At 40.2% G+C, this 14,454-nt stretch overlaps 1 protein-coding gene across 4 annotated transcripts in view; it reads left to right on the forward strand.

Moving 5' to 3' along the window:
* Window positions 1-14,454, forward strand: part of RSU1 (Ras suppressor protein 1) — a 114,608-nt gene that overhangs the window by 3,697 nt on the left and 96,457 nt on the right. For all 4 annotated transcript variants that reach the window (XR_012624536.1, XR_012624539.1, XM_074834745.1 and 1 more), the window contains exon 3: window positions 6,509-6,559. Coding sequence is in view for 2 of the 4 variants with exons in the window: in XM_074834745.1 (XP_074690846.1) it covers window positions 6,509-6,559 (51 nt within the window). In the remaining 2 variants the exon portion in view is untranslated. The remainder of the gene's footprint in view (window positions 1-6,508; window positions 6,560-14,454) is intronic.

Below are 14,454 nucleotides of genomic sequence, written 5' to 3' on the forward strand. Positions count from 1 at the left end.
CTACAAGCTTAGCAACCTCCACATCTCTTCCCACTTTTGTGTTTAGTAAAGGGAGAGTGGAATTTTCAGCTTGTTTATGATGTGGTGTTCAGATTCACAAAGAAAAGCTCAGTAGTCCCTGAACCACTGCTTGCTCAGGAGTTCATTCATGTCATTAAAAATGGAGTTCTGTTTGTGGAATATTCCTTGAATCCAGGCACTTCCATGTTTTCTCCTAATGACTTAAAGTACAAACTAGAACTGTGCTACAGGCCTTCAGAACATCTGAATTTTCAAGGCTTTCAGGAATGTGATATGAGAAAACTGCAAAGATGTTCTGTAGAAAAGAGATTTCATTTGAGACTAAAAATGTCCCTTGATCGCCGTGTTCTGTGCTTTAGCTCATCATAGTAATGCAAAGACCATGTGAAACAGTTTTAAACTTTAAAGCCATTTCTTACTATTCTGGCATACGATGAAACAAATGTTATACCATTTGTGCGCACATCTATACTGTAGTTGTGCATCCACACATGAATAGTTTTGAAAAATGTCTTGCCCTGTGGAAGTGTTCTAATATATTTTGGTTTTTTTAATTCCATATTGTGAAATAAATAGATCATACTTGTTTACAAAACACCCAATATGGACAGGTAATGGTAGCGAGCATTAATAGACATCCTGTAGGGTCAACGATTGGGTTCAGCAAGTAGGGCATGGTGTGTGCCTTTCCCCTAGCCTGATGGTTAGGGCATTTGCTGTTAGGACTTTAAACAGCCATCAACGATTACAGAATTGTTCTTGGAGTAAGGACCAGTCTGTAATACCGCATTTATGTATCTTTAAGTGATCGGTGTGGGGAAGCTGTGAATTGAAGAATTATTTTGCCCAAATAACTCGAGACATCTGCTGCTCTGTAGTCTTGTTGTCAGGGAAGGAATATTGGATGAAATCCTATTTACTCTGTAAGTGTTAATTTGCTCTCGTTATCATTCCATCTGCAAGCTATTCATATTTTACATAAAGTACATGCTTGTGTGGTAGGAATTAACATGCCTAGAATTAATTGTCAGAAAGTTAGTGTTGATATAATTGTCTGCTCCTAAAATAACCAAAGCACAGAAAATAGAGGGGCAGGCTACTTGTAGTCATTTTGTACAATACTGTAATGGTCATACTGCATTAAGTTCCTCCAGTGGGACAGACAATGTCTTATCTTGGTTCTGCAAGGTCTGTGGAGTCTTCCTGTTGTTGGTTTTGTTTTGTTTTGTTTTTTCTTTTTTAAAAAATTAAGTCTTGTCATCTGAATATTTTATGTAAAGCTAACTTGCAGTGCATGGCAGCAGTATATGAAAAAACTTGATACTAAAGCCAAAAGGAAAGAGCTTCAATATTCTTCCCTTGACCCACTCTGTTTTGAAGCAGTAGTGGGGCTGGGACCACTATGCAATTACTATGCAAGTAAATTGCTCTGGCAAATGCCAGTATCCTGACCCTCAAGCTTCTGTGTGGATATCTGGTGCATTCTTGAAATCAAAATAACTTATTGCCTGTATGTGAACTACTGTAATGTTAACAAGGCATCTGAGGTCTGCAGTCCTCAAGGAGCTGCTGCTTAGTGCCTAGGAGCTCCTCCAGTGGTATCACAGAGAAGTTACAGTAATTCCCCTGTGAGAATTGTGATGCCCTTTGAATCTTGAGGGACTGGCACTTGGGGTGAATCATCTGACCTGTTGAGTAATCCTCAGCGAGTCCTGCTAGTTACAGTTATCTGAGCTGTGTGCATCCAAAGCAAAATGGCCCCATCAGGTCCCCTTCAGCCTTCTAGATGTTGCTCGGTGATGTTAATTAGGTAAGACGGATGCCTTTGTCAGAAGAGCTTATAGTTTAGTTGTCATACAGAATTGACTTTACATGTGCGATGAAGAAAACCACAGTCAGCTGTTCCCACAGCACGGTCCTTTTCACAGGAGTAGGCAAGTGGCAGCATACTGAGAAACTTGGTATTTCCAGGGGCTGGTTGTTTCACATAGGTCAGTTTAATGTACGTGAGCAAATTCCCCTCCTTGTAAGGACTGACTCAATGCCACTTTATATCTAGGCTTCCTTTCTTAAAATGCTGCAAATCTGTCTCCCAACTGGTAGCAGCTTTGGACCTTTCAAGATTGAAAATATTTTTGTCTAGATATGGCTAAAATGCTGCTGGAAGTAGTCCAGATCACAGATGCCTAACCTTTGCTCTTTTCAAAATAATATTGGAATGTTGCCTTTTTTCTCCTGTTGAGGGATGTCAGCCTGCTTTGCAGGTCAAAGATGCAATGGGATTTTATCACGCATCAGGATTGACTGAGATAGTGGAGTTTCAGACAAGGTGTCTAGGCTTCAGTTGAATTTGGCCAGTGAAGTCCAGATTAAAATGTCTTTTGTCTAGGGATTTCTGATGTTGGGACTTTGTTCTATTCTGTATAGACATGTGAGAAGAAACCCTTTTGAAAATAGACTTGGTTGAAGAAGACAGCGATGTGACAAATATGGAGAGGGAGTGGTGAGAATAATGCTTGTAAGCTTGTGTTGTTGAAGGCCAGAAGTACACATGGCTTGATGGTTTAGTCAGCAGGCTTACCTTTAAAAACTAAATATGCACAGAACTTTTTATGATATTTAAATTCAGCTTGAGAAGACCTGAGTCTGCAGCCCCAAAGCTTAATTGCCCTTGAGTAAGCATCCTCACTTCATATGTATAGAAGTGATGAAATCATGGCAGAAAAGGCTCACCATATGCATACACATGGTTTAGATCTGTCCCAGTTCGCTATTAGTAAAATGCTTCCTTTTCTTACTCTTTTGTTTCTTATTTCAGTTTGTAAGTGATCCAGAGTGGGTACTTGCATGTGTGCTGCTGTCTAGCACTTAGTGCAGTTCAGTGACTTTATACTTCTGTGGTGTGAATAAGTCGCATGCAAATGATGTCTCCTCATAAGCTGGCTTCTTGCAGGAGTTATAAATACTATTTGGTATGTTTTTTCTTCTAAATATTGAATTACATCTTGAGCACAGAAACAGAAAATCCTAAGCACTTCTTTTAGTCTATTTGAGTTGTCATTCTGATCTGTATGTTTTAAAGGGGTATTGCACTTAGTGGGGAAATCAGGACTACTACCTTAAAGGGTTTGTTTTATTTTGATAACCTTGGACATGTCTAGCCTTAGTGTTAACAAATTCACAGAAGTCATACCCTTTTCATAGAAGTGGTTCATAGGCAAAAAAGAGTTGAGAAACGCGTGTCATGTTGATGGGTGTATGAACTAAATTTGAGCCTTTCCTCACATAGTTTCTCAAGTCAGTTTAGCTGTTTATTAAAAGGCATGTAATGGGGATTGCTGGTTTTAATGTAATGAAGTTCATTGTGAACTCCAACAAAGTCAAGAACAGATTATCTGAATTTTGAATTTAGTCCTGAAGCTGGCAAAGCTCTGAGCAAAACTGGAATGAACTGCTCAAGGCCACAGAAGTGTGACAGCTTCAGTCTTTGTTCTGCTTTAATAAACCAGAAGAAGCATCGACTTCAAAGGAAAAAAGAAATAGTGCAAAAGTTCTCTTAGAACTCACCCTGTGCCTGGCCACACAATTTGACTTTCCAGTCCCTGCAGTTCAGCGTGGGTGTTGCAGACCTTTGCCTGGCAGCAGTGATGCAGGAGTCCCACCTGTCAGGAGTCCAGTTGTCTGTCGTGCTCGTGGTGAGATGCTGACTTTTTAGCATGGAGGTGAGGTGGCATTAGTTGGTCTTGTTTGCAACTTTAGTTCAACAACTCTGCTTTAAAAAACAGATCTTAAAGTGAGGTGGAAGCAACTTTGTACAGTATCAAAAAAAATTTTTTTTTTAAAAAGCAGATTAAACAAAATCTTTACTTTCCAATGCTACTGTCATGGGAAAGGCAAAGGAGAAATTCTGAAACGTTCCTGTAACCCCAGTCTTCAAGAACAAAGCTGGAATGCCATTTCCTCATTCTGGTGCCAGTGGCCAGAGCCCTGCGCTTTGTAATGCTCCACACTTCAGCCTTAAAAGGGACTCTTCTGTGTCCTTAAGACACAGCACTGCCTGACATACAGGCATGGTGATTTCTACAGGTGTGGTGACATAGCTAGTCTTCACCATTGCCACTGTAAGAGGGACTGAGTACAAAGCTGGTGGGAGTCTTTGGTACATGTGTGCTTTTTCCTGCCTTTTTGGTAACTAGGATTTATTTGAATATTTCAGGCTTGGGGAAGATAATACTTGACTAGTTGGACGTTTCCTATATTGGCTTCTGAGGGGGAAAAGGGCCCTCTTGGATGGGATGACATTACGTGGATAGGCACACAAGTGGTTTGAATTGCAATGCAGAAGATACCCATTACTCTTCTTGTGAGGTGGGAGGAAAACAGGCTATGGCAGTTGGTAACTCCACTGCCTGGTAAGAAAAATCCTTTCTCTTTACAGTGGAGCAAGGCCAATTTCTTGTTGATGCTGGTGAGTCTAGGCAAAGCCTCAGAGCTCTAGAATGACTTGTTTCTTAAATTAAATGCAAGAAAAGATGTTTTTTCCTGTCATTGGTGATGTCAGTTTGGATCTGTCTCTGATCTAGATTAAGTTGCCTTGGGCTGGAGACATCAGACTAGATCACTTCTCATCTCAGGAAGCCAACTGGTAGGGTCGTGCTTCTGGTGGTTGTGTTCTTACTAGTCAGGCTTGGATATCAAGCGCCCATGAAATGTTGACTGTCTCTGATTGTCACAGCTATTATTAAAATATCTAACCAAGAGAAATAAATGCATAAGGAGTACTTAGGTATTTGTTCACAAGCTTGTAACGATCTCCAGCATCTTCTCTTTTTTTTGTGTAAATTGCATTCCTATATTTAGCTATATGTGTAAGTAATCGATAGTGTTAAATGGTTGCTTATGATGCCTTTCATGTTTTAAAGCTGATGTGCCTTTTATGTTTTAAAGCTTAGAGCTCTTTGTGGAGGCTGATGCTCTTGTCTGCCCTTTAGGGCTGTTCTTTCTACAATATCCTTACAGACTTTCTATGGGCTTCTTTCTCTGTCCTGTTCTGCTTTGTGAGGTGGCGCAAGCAGTGCTTAGAGCACTTGTATTTTAGGAGAAATTTAGGGTGGGTGTGCTGTTTCTTCCTTTCTCCTCCCTGCTTTTCCTTCCTGCACAACCTGCAGTTGGTTGTACAGGGAACGGTGGTGATGCCTTTTTTTTTTTTTTTTTTTAACATTGAGCTTTCTGATCTGTTTCTGCCTTTGAGTGACTGCTTTCATTCCGCTGACAGGTTATATTTGCCTGTGGTAAGTCATGAGCTTTCAAGTGTTAGCTGAAACAGGTTGCTATATCAGGAAGTAAAAGGTCTCCAAGCTGTTTTCTCCAACTTGCAATTTAGTAAGTATTGATTAGCAGGGCCAGTTTTCACACATGCTCACCAGGATATCTTTGATCCCTAAAGCAGCAAGAACCCTGTGGGATGTCTCTGGGCTAATGTTAGTGATGTTTGTTGCTTGAGGAAAGCTCTGAGGGATGAGAGATGTAGTACTACAGCTGTCTTTCAGGCAGGGAAAGTTCCTGGCTGCCTAGGAGGGGCAGCAAGGTAGTTTCTAGAGCTGTTTTGAAGAGGCTACGCTGGAAGTAAGGAAAAGGTGTAGGGGAGGGAAAATCTCTCAATTTTTCTGGTTCCAATAAAATACAACAAACTTTTTACAGGGATGGGGCAGATGTTTGAGAACTCCTTCAAGGTACGAGTTTCTCCTCTGACTATTTAGCATATTTTTCTGATCAGATACTGTTGTCAGTTGTGGGCTATGGAGCTTCTAGGGAAAGCAATGGTGGTGTGGATGTTGGCAAGAAGAAATGTAAAGGATGAAGTGTAGGGGGAGTGCCAGTCTCTAGCTGCCCCATGTGCAACACTTCTTTGTTCAGTAAGGTGGAATCTGAGGGGCTTTGATCAATCAGATCATTCAATTAATTTGAGTAAATACTGCATGTTGCCAACTGGCCATTTGTTTGTAACAACAATGCTAGTCTGCTGCTGTGCTTCGTGGATGCGAGGTTGTAAGTGCAGCTGTTGGTACTTAGGGCTTAAATCTAGCAGTGACTTGGTAATGAATTTGGAACATGTGGAAATGTAATTGCTTGTGTGGCATGTATTTTGTTGGGTCTAAGCGTTGGGGTACCTATCGCTTTTTCCTTGGGAAGGATTCAAAGAATGGAAATGAGAAAGGTGTTTGTGTGCCAGAACCAGGCCTCTGCTGGAGGCACCGGTAGTTACTGCTCAAGTCGTGTTTGATGCTGTAACAAAAGCATGAAGTAAAGGGGCAGAGGAGTGGCTGGATATGCTCTTAAGTCTCGAGCTTGTCTTGTTTATTGTGACAGTGCACATGAATCTGGCGTTACTGGAGCAAAGATAATAACTTGCCTCTTTTTAGCTGAAATAGATACAAGCTCTCAGTTGCATGGCCATAAACTCACTTCTTTCTCTCTTCATTTGCAGTTACGTTGTCTCATATCACACAGCTGGTTCTGAGTCACAACAAGCTTACAAGTAAGTATACTGTTGTTTTTGGACTTCATTACAAGCAGTTGAGCAATACTGAAAAGCTGACACTGCTAGTTGTTTTTGGTTTGTTTTTTTTTTTTTTTTCTAGAGCGTAATGTCACTGTTAAGAGTGCTTCTTTGGTGAAGCGCTTTATTAAAAACAAAGAGATTGAAGATGTGACTTAGTAGCCATGTTTGACATGCCTTTCCAACTTCAGTACAGATCTGCAACATACTGCAAGATCTGTAATTCCCAGTCTTGTTACCAGTTCAGCCAAAAATCCATTCCTTACTGTGACTCTGAAGTCCTTATGTTTGAGGACTTATGAATTTAACTGCATCAGAAATGATACAGTTTGCATTTTAGTAGACGGATAATTAATTTGAAGCAAGTGAAAATAAGTTACAACTCAACTGCATTATATCTATAACCAAACACATGTGAGCAAGGCCAACTGAATGTGAGCTTCAGGCATGAAAGTCAAGCAGTCTACTTCTGTCAAAAATAAATAATCTTTTGAGTGTAAGTACCTTGTGGATCCTACTTCTCATAGTAAAGAAGCCCTTAAGTGAGGTGTTGGTGAATAGCATGTCATGAGAGCAACATAAACATGAGACCTAACTTAGTGGAGGCAGAGATCAGGCTGAATTTTGCAAGACAAAAAGTAATATTTTTTTGTAGGAGAACGCATCAGGCTTACCCATAGTGTCTTGCTCAAATGTTCCCGCTTCTTGGTTGTAGAAAGACAAGCAGTGAATTTCATCTGATCCATGTTAGTGTACATCTTCTCAAGAGAAGAAAAGTGTTGGTTTTATTGACGTTCTGCTTGTTCTTGTCTGCCCTATCTCAACCTGTCCTTCCCTTTTTGGAACTGTGTTAAATTTTAAGAGTGCATAACACGAGAAGGAGAGTGGAACCATCAAAGGGGGTGCACGTTGAGGAGGTGATTGTGTAGGTGCTTTGGCATGTACCAGGCTATAGCCAAGGAAAGCTTTAAAAATTGAGATGTTTTTTTTTTTTAAAAAAAAACAAACCACAAACAGAAAAAACCCCAACAAACAAACTAAATAAAACCTAACCTGTTGAGCTCTAAACTACTTGCTGCACAAGCTGTAAGATAGTATGTTATTCAAAACATATTGATGCAAGGATCTCACTTAAACCTCTGAGCATTTGCAGAGGATTAAGCACGAGGAAAAAAATGAAAATATTCTTAGATTTTAGCACATAAACACTTCTCTGGATACAGTTTATTGGGTACTAATGAGTGACTTAAAGGGTTTGTAGTAGTAGGAAATAGATAAAATTATGAGTACTATGTGGGTGGTTGTGAGAAGTATGAATTAGTTATTCTAGGTCCTGCTTTTTATTGTAATAGTGTCCTCTAGACTGGTGTCTTGCTGTTTGTTTTTGTCCCTATTGTAGTTTTCAAAGAAATCTCAATTTATTTATAAATATGACCAGCAATTTCCAGCCATCTAACTTGTAAATTATGACCGATGGATAAATTCAGGTAGGGAAAATTGTAAGCACCACTATTAAACACACAGCTCTTCCTCTGGTTTAGAAGGTCATGAAGTTACGAATAGCTGGAAACTGAGAGAATGTTTTGGGAAAGCATCATGGTAAACTTGCTTTGGGCATATTGCTATCTGGTATCTGTTACCAGCCACTGATGGAGCTGGGCTACAGGGCCACCCAGCTGGTGGCTTTTGTGTTCCCTCAGGTCACTGCAAGGAGATGCCTGTCCCTGAACTTGAGCTGCTTAAAAGCTAGGCAGTTAACTGTATCCAGCCACTTCAGCTTTCTCTGCAGCTTTTGGAGGACTGCGGGCACCTTGAGATGGCAATTCATTGTGCACACCCCTAGCTAATGCTTGTGGTCAGATCCAAAGTTGCGTACCTGGTGCTGCCAGGCAGAACTTCTCTCTGGTGCTGATTATTTACTCCAATATCTTCTGTCTGAATGGCTGCTTATCTAGCACAAGGATGAAACGAGTTGTAAGCATTACTCGTGGTAAACTTCACTATTCTTTCTCTGGAATTTGTAAAAATCCTACAGTTTTTGAAAGCTAATAGACTTCCAAGGACTTAATCATCTCTTCCACATGACACCTTACAAATCTTAAACATAGCTAAAGGGTGAGTTCGGCTGAACACACATCTGGCTCAGCAAGTAGCAGATATCTTACCTTGCTCTGAGGAAGAGAAGACGGGCTGAAGCTCCTTCAAGGAGACTTGAATCGTGGTAAACTTGGCTGGCTGAGAACTGAGCCTGGGGAGGGTGACACACTTCAGCATAAGCACCAGAATTAAAAGCTAAGTAGCAAACTTGTGTCCTAGCTATGAGTCTTAGCTGTAGACCTGACTGGGGAGGCAAAAGAATTGGTAATCAGGTGTTGAAGAAGGATGTGTTCAGGTTGACTTTATTCAAGAAAAACCCAGAGTACACCATTTATTTAAAGCAGTTTTAGTTTTCAAAATACCAGTTTAAGGATTGCCACTGCTCTAAAATTGTGTTATATTAAATCTCAACTTTTAATTGCTTCTTTCTTCTAAAGTAGCCCTTAGATCAGCAGGCTGCAACTGTGTCTTCTCTCAGCCTGGGGATTCTGTCAGCCTTTCTAATTGCTATGTTTGGTTTCTTTTATGGGAAGGTAAAACCACTGCTTCTCCTGAGAAGTAACTCAGTAAGTCTGAAATTTACTATTCTTTCACAAATTGATGTAGACATTTAAATAGACAGCACACATTTTTAAAAGGCTACATTTCAAGTTCATATTCTCGTATTTGACACAGTTGACCTAATCTTTTAAGCTATGTAATTAATTGTCTTAGCAGATTGTTCTTAAAATTGCTAGGAAGCTGGTGGCAGTGACACTTGACATGCTACACTAAGGTCATATTAGCATCTTCCACTAGTTTTCTGTCATTTAAATGAGTGTTCTGCTTCCTTTTTTTTTCTGCTGTTTAGAGTAAATATGTCTATCTGGAAGAATAAATACATGTAAAAACCAGATATGCATATTTTTATGTAACCATAGTTCATATTTTTGCCAGCAAACTCTATTAAAAGTAAAGTTTCATTAGCAAGTATAAAGACCGTACTATTAAATGCATCATACTACTTAGAATATTTTTGTGGCATGGTTTCTGTTAATATTTTTAGTATGCCATTCATACTGCTGGTTCTTGTGTATTTACATGTCTAAGTCATTCATTATCAGAAGTACTCAAATCCACATTGATTTTTCTGGAGAATATTAGGCTGGATTTTTTTCAGCTGTGTGGAGCTGTGCTAACAGAGGAGTCTTGAACTGGCTGCTTCTGCTCTAGGTAACTTCTGAAAGAGTTGACTCTGTCCTTTGCAGCTTGATGAGAACTTTTTGTGCTTAAACATCAGAAACAAAACTCAAGGGGAAGCTAAATAGCTGTGATTCTGCAGTCTTGTTGAACCAGTTGCTGCGTGACAAACCTGGGATGATTCCGCTTTGGGGTCTCCTGTGACAATCCAGTTGAAAGCAGAGGGTGAAAGTGAGTATTTGTGTTTTTTCTTAACTTAATGTAGACATATGGGCCAGTGTCTCCATATATTGTACTGGGAGGTTTTCATTCTACCACTTAGTGATTTACAGCCTTCTATCCAGTATAGAGCTGAGAAGCAAAATTGGAGACAGTCATGGTTATGCTGTTAGCCTGCACAGGTTGTCTTATCCTGACCCAGGTGTCTTTTGAACCCATTGGCTAACAACAAAATAAATGGAATAGAAGTCTTGACAAATGTTTCTCAAATTTGAGGAAGTGTGTGGCTGAATGATACACATCTGCCCTTCAGTGTGGTGGATTAATTTGGGTAGATGTGCCCAAGTTGTCTTTGTTCCATGTCATTTGATGTAGCTGGAGGACATATGTGTGACGTTCACCTCCTGCTCAGTTGAATCATTAATAGGACATGAATAGTGGTAGGGAATTAGAGTAGCTGTACTGGACAGGTATGGAAGGAGCTGGAGCCACATGACATACTTCTGTAGAAACCATGCTTGATCAGTTTGGTCAATCACAAATATTGTTTCCACATCTTCTGGGCAACAGTAATATTTTTTTATGGGTATCCATTGTACTATCTTGTGCACTTCTGCTTAGGACCGCTTCACCCAAGTTCAAGTGGAACGTAACTTCTCTTGAAGTCTACAGCAGTCTTGGCCACTTGCTCTTTCTGACACCCATGTGTGGGATGAAAGTGAACTTAAGGTGTTGGTGTAGATTTGCACGTTTTGTAGGGCCAGCCAGCGTGCTTCCTCTTAAGTTGCTGCTCCATGGTTGATGCTGGGGTGGCCGTGCCAGTCACATGTTATGCTGTGCTAGGTTTCCAACAGTTTGGACTGTCACGAGGATTCTGAAGTTTTATGTTCAGGAATTTGTCGTAGAAGTTCTTGAAAACAAACTTTGTCTTACTTTGTTAAAACCTCCTCAGCCAGAGTTTGTGGTTTCATAATGGTTCTGGGGGACACGGTGGGAACTGCAGAATACTGAATGTCTAGGGAGCCCAGGTTAGAGAGAGGAAAGGCATATTGCCAGGCTTGGCTGTCTTGTCTACTTTGGGACACACCCCATGTTATTTCAAGCAGAATGGTTTGGAGCTCTGGGAGACAGTGTAAAATAGATGAGTGAGTATGAGGGGTGTTTTCCCAGCTGAGAATAAGGTTTGTGTATCACACTGTCTTGAGGGCATAGCTTTTTTTGTAAATTGGTTACACTAGAACACCAAATGGATGCCTTTGGAAGAAAAGTACCTTTGCAGGCTTGCACTGAAGTCAGCAGGGTAGATTAAGTTTCATCTTTTGGTCCCCTTATGCCACTAGATTTGTAAGTGAGCAATAAGTGGAGTAGAATTAGCAATAGAGAAACTCAACGTTTTAAAGGAAATTATTTGAGCATATATATTGTGGCTTACGCCTTACCTGACTTTTTTTCCTTGCAGAGGAACTTTTGTGAACTATTTTGCCATTAAGTATGAAGTGGTTCTGAAACTTCTAGACTTTAGATAACTAGGCTAACTCAAGGTATCCTCCACCTACTTAAAGCGTACACAAAATTTCACATCCTAGTATAGTCACACTTAATATCCTTACTTGGTATCCTAATGAAGTTTGGTATTTAAAATCCCTGTACTAAATCATGAATAGGAAGTGTGCTTGAAGAGCTTTCAGAAGCTCAGGATAGCTGTAGTCCAACCCAGGAGTGCACAGAGGGGAAGATGTGACTGGAAAGCAGGCTGGGATGTTAAAGGTAACTTCAGCAATGACAACAGGTACAAGAGCTGGTCATCTGCGTGTACGTGCTCAACTATTACGCTGCCAACTCGACATGTTTTATTTTCACTTGGGATATGCTGTAGGTTTTTAATGACTTGTAACTACTGTAACAGTTATCTGACTTACCTACCTGAGATGTTTAATTGATGTTGTAATCATTTGGAGAATCTATTCAGAGATTCTAACTTTTGTGTCATTATCTTAGTCGTACCTGGAGTCCGTGAGTGTTTCTGCAGTCACTGGAAATACCGGTACTACATGGTTTGTCCATCAGAGGTCACTGTTTAAATAGCTTTAGCAGTTTTTTTTTTACGTGGGAAGAAGCTTATGCTCCTGGTAGCGATTCAGCCTGCCTGGTAGGTGGTGGTGGACAGCTTAGTTTTTGTATTCTCCTCAGTCTCCTTAACCTCAGGTGATCTTGTGCTCGTCAGATTCACTATATTCTTGTGCTGCCTTTAAATGTTCTCAAAAGTTGTCTGCTATTCATAGCTCACTCGTGATGATTTTTCTATCTTTCTGCTCTTGTGCTCTGATTCCTTGCCCAATATTATCAAATGTCCAAATGATGAGAGATCAGGAACAACTATTTTTTTCTCAAACCTCCCCTGTATTACCCAATCTTGCATTCTCTGTCCTCCTCTCCCGTTACTCTGAACTGCTGTCCTATACTGTCCTCTGGTCTTTCCAATGCTTTTTACTTGATTCTCAAGTGTAATCCTTTACTCATCTTTAGTCCTTTCCTTTTTGTGAGGTGATCTATTAGTTTTTTGCTGCTGGTTGCCATTTCCTGAATTTTGTTTCCAAGTTCACTTTCTGGTCCTGTCAGAATAGCTATGCCTCATTGATCATGTTCCTTTGACAGCCACATGGTCACCCTTTATCATCCTTGTGCATTTTGCCTTCTTCCAACAGAGCAGTTCAAAACTTTTTTTCCTTTTTTTTTCTGCTCACACAGATTACTGCTTCCTTGCTCTACCATCTCCTTCTAAATTGCCTTGCTCTCTGTGCATGACCAGCACAGAAGGTTGTCCCTTCATTGCTGTTAACCCTCTTGACTGTGTCCTTGATCTTATTTAACATGCTGCTAAAATCCCTTGGTGTCATTTTTATGTTAGGGCATCTCCTTTAGAAGTCACCTTTCTGACTGTAGTGTATACCTACATGTATTGGAGGTAGTCCAGAGACAGTTAGCAACACTGCATCTCTCTGTCCTGAATTCCTTCCCAGTCTAGCTGCTTTGTCTTCTCCAGACTGCTCAGATGTCTTGTGGTGTGTCTCCCACTGGTATTGTCTGACACTTTGCATTTTGCCTGGTATCAGGTTATTTATATAGCAAACTTGCTGACTTTTGGAGGGAACGAGATACCCGTATACTCTTTACTCTTTGTTGCTTCTTGTGTTCTCCTCTACTTTGCTTCTGCTTCCTTCTGGTAAGTCATTCCGGACTGCTGTACTGACATGATATACCCCAAAATGGTGCAAGTAAGCTATCTGCGTAGTGAAACTAGGGTTGTGTCCAAAGCACAAGACTTCTGCTTGACAGTGGCCTCTCAACTGTGCTTGGGAGTGGTGCTTTAACTGTAAGCCTTTCATTTTTGTTCTATATTTTGATTTGTTTTTACTTCCTATTTCTGGTGTAGGGATCACTAAAGGGAAATATCTATGAATGCAGTGCACGGGGAGACGTGAGAAGGAGGGAAAAGGACATCCCTATACATATGCCTTACTAAATTTGTGACATCTGAGTTCTGCACAAATGTTTAGATTAAATACCTTGTTAGCTTTTTTCTTTTCTCCCTGAAAAAAAACCAAGCCTTTGGTTCTGAAAAAATAAGAGATGGTAGAGCATTTTTAGCTTTAATAATATAAATTTTGATTTTAAGAAGCTTTGGGAGAATGAGGCAGAATAATATATGAAAGAGTTTTGTGCTGTAATGGTATACAGAGCACATGCTGAAACTACCCTGATTTATGCATAAATTAAATTGTCAAAGTTTGTGCTGTATGGCAACAGAGTTCATTTTGCATCATAAGTAAGCATGCATACAAAATACAGCGCTAGACACAAATCACTTTAACAGAGTTCTTCAGGAGCTGTTGTTCTCTTATTAAAAGGCATCTGCAAATATATTAACAACTATTTTGTAAGTAGCAATGCTTTCTGACATGCTTTGGTACAAATTTCTTGTGTCTTCACTTACCTCCCGGTGGCTTAAAATAGCTGTAACTTTTTTTTTTTTTTGTGGAAGCCTCATATAAATGATCTTTTCCGAAATAGTTTCCTGATCTTTATCTGAGGATGGGCAATTTGTGGTAATGTGGTTTCTCTTGGCTAGGAGAACAAGCTGTATCTGTAGCTGGAAATAAAATGCATAGTCAGCTGGAGCCTAGGATCAGCTAATGTAGAGGTACAGGGAGGGCTCTGTACCATGCAGACTCAAAGAAGTGGCTTTAAGTACTGGGTATAGGGAACCCAAAGTAGGAGGGAGTTTAGTTCTTTCCCAGCTCTGAGGGCTGGAGCGAGAACATGGTGTAAGCACATGTGCTGACTTTGGTTTTTTTTGTTTTTTTTTTTTTTTTTAACAG

Source organism: Strix aluco, chromosome 1 (genome assembly GCF_031877795.1).
Source record: "Strix aluco isolate bStrAlu1 chromosome 1, bStrAlu1.hap1, whole genome shotgun sequence".
NCBI classification, from domain to species: Eukaryota; Metazoa; Chordata; class Aves; order Strigiformes; family Strigidae; genus Strix; species Strix aluco.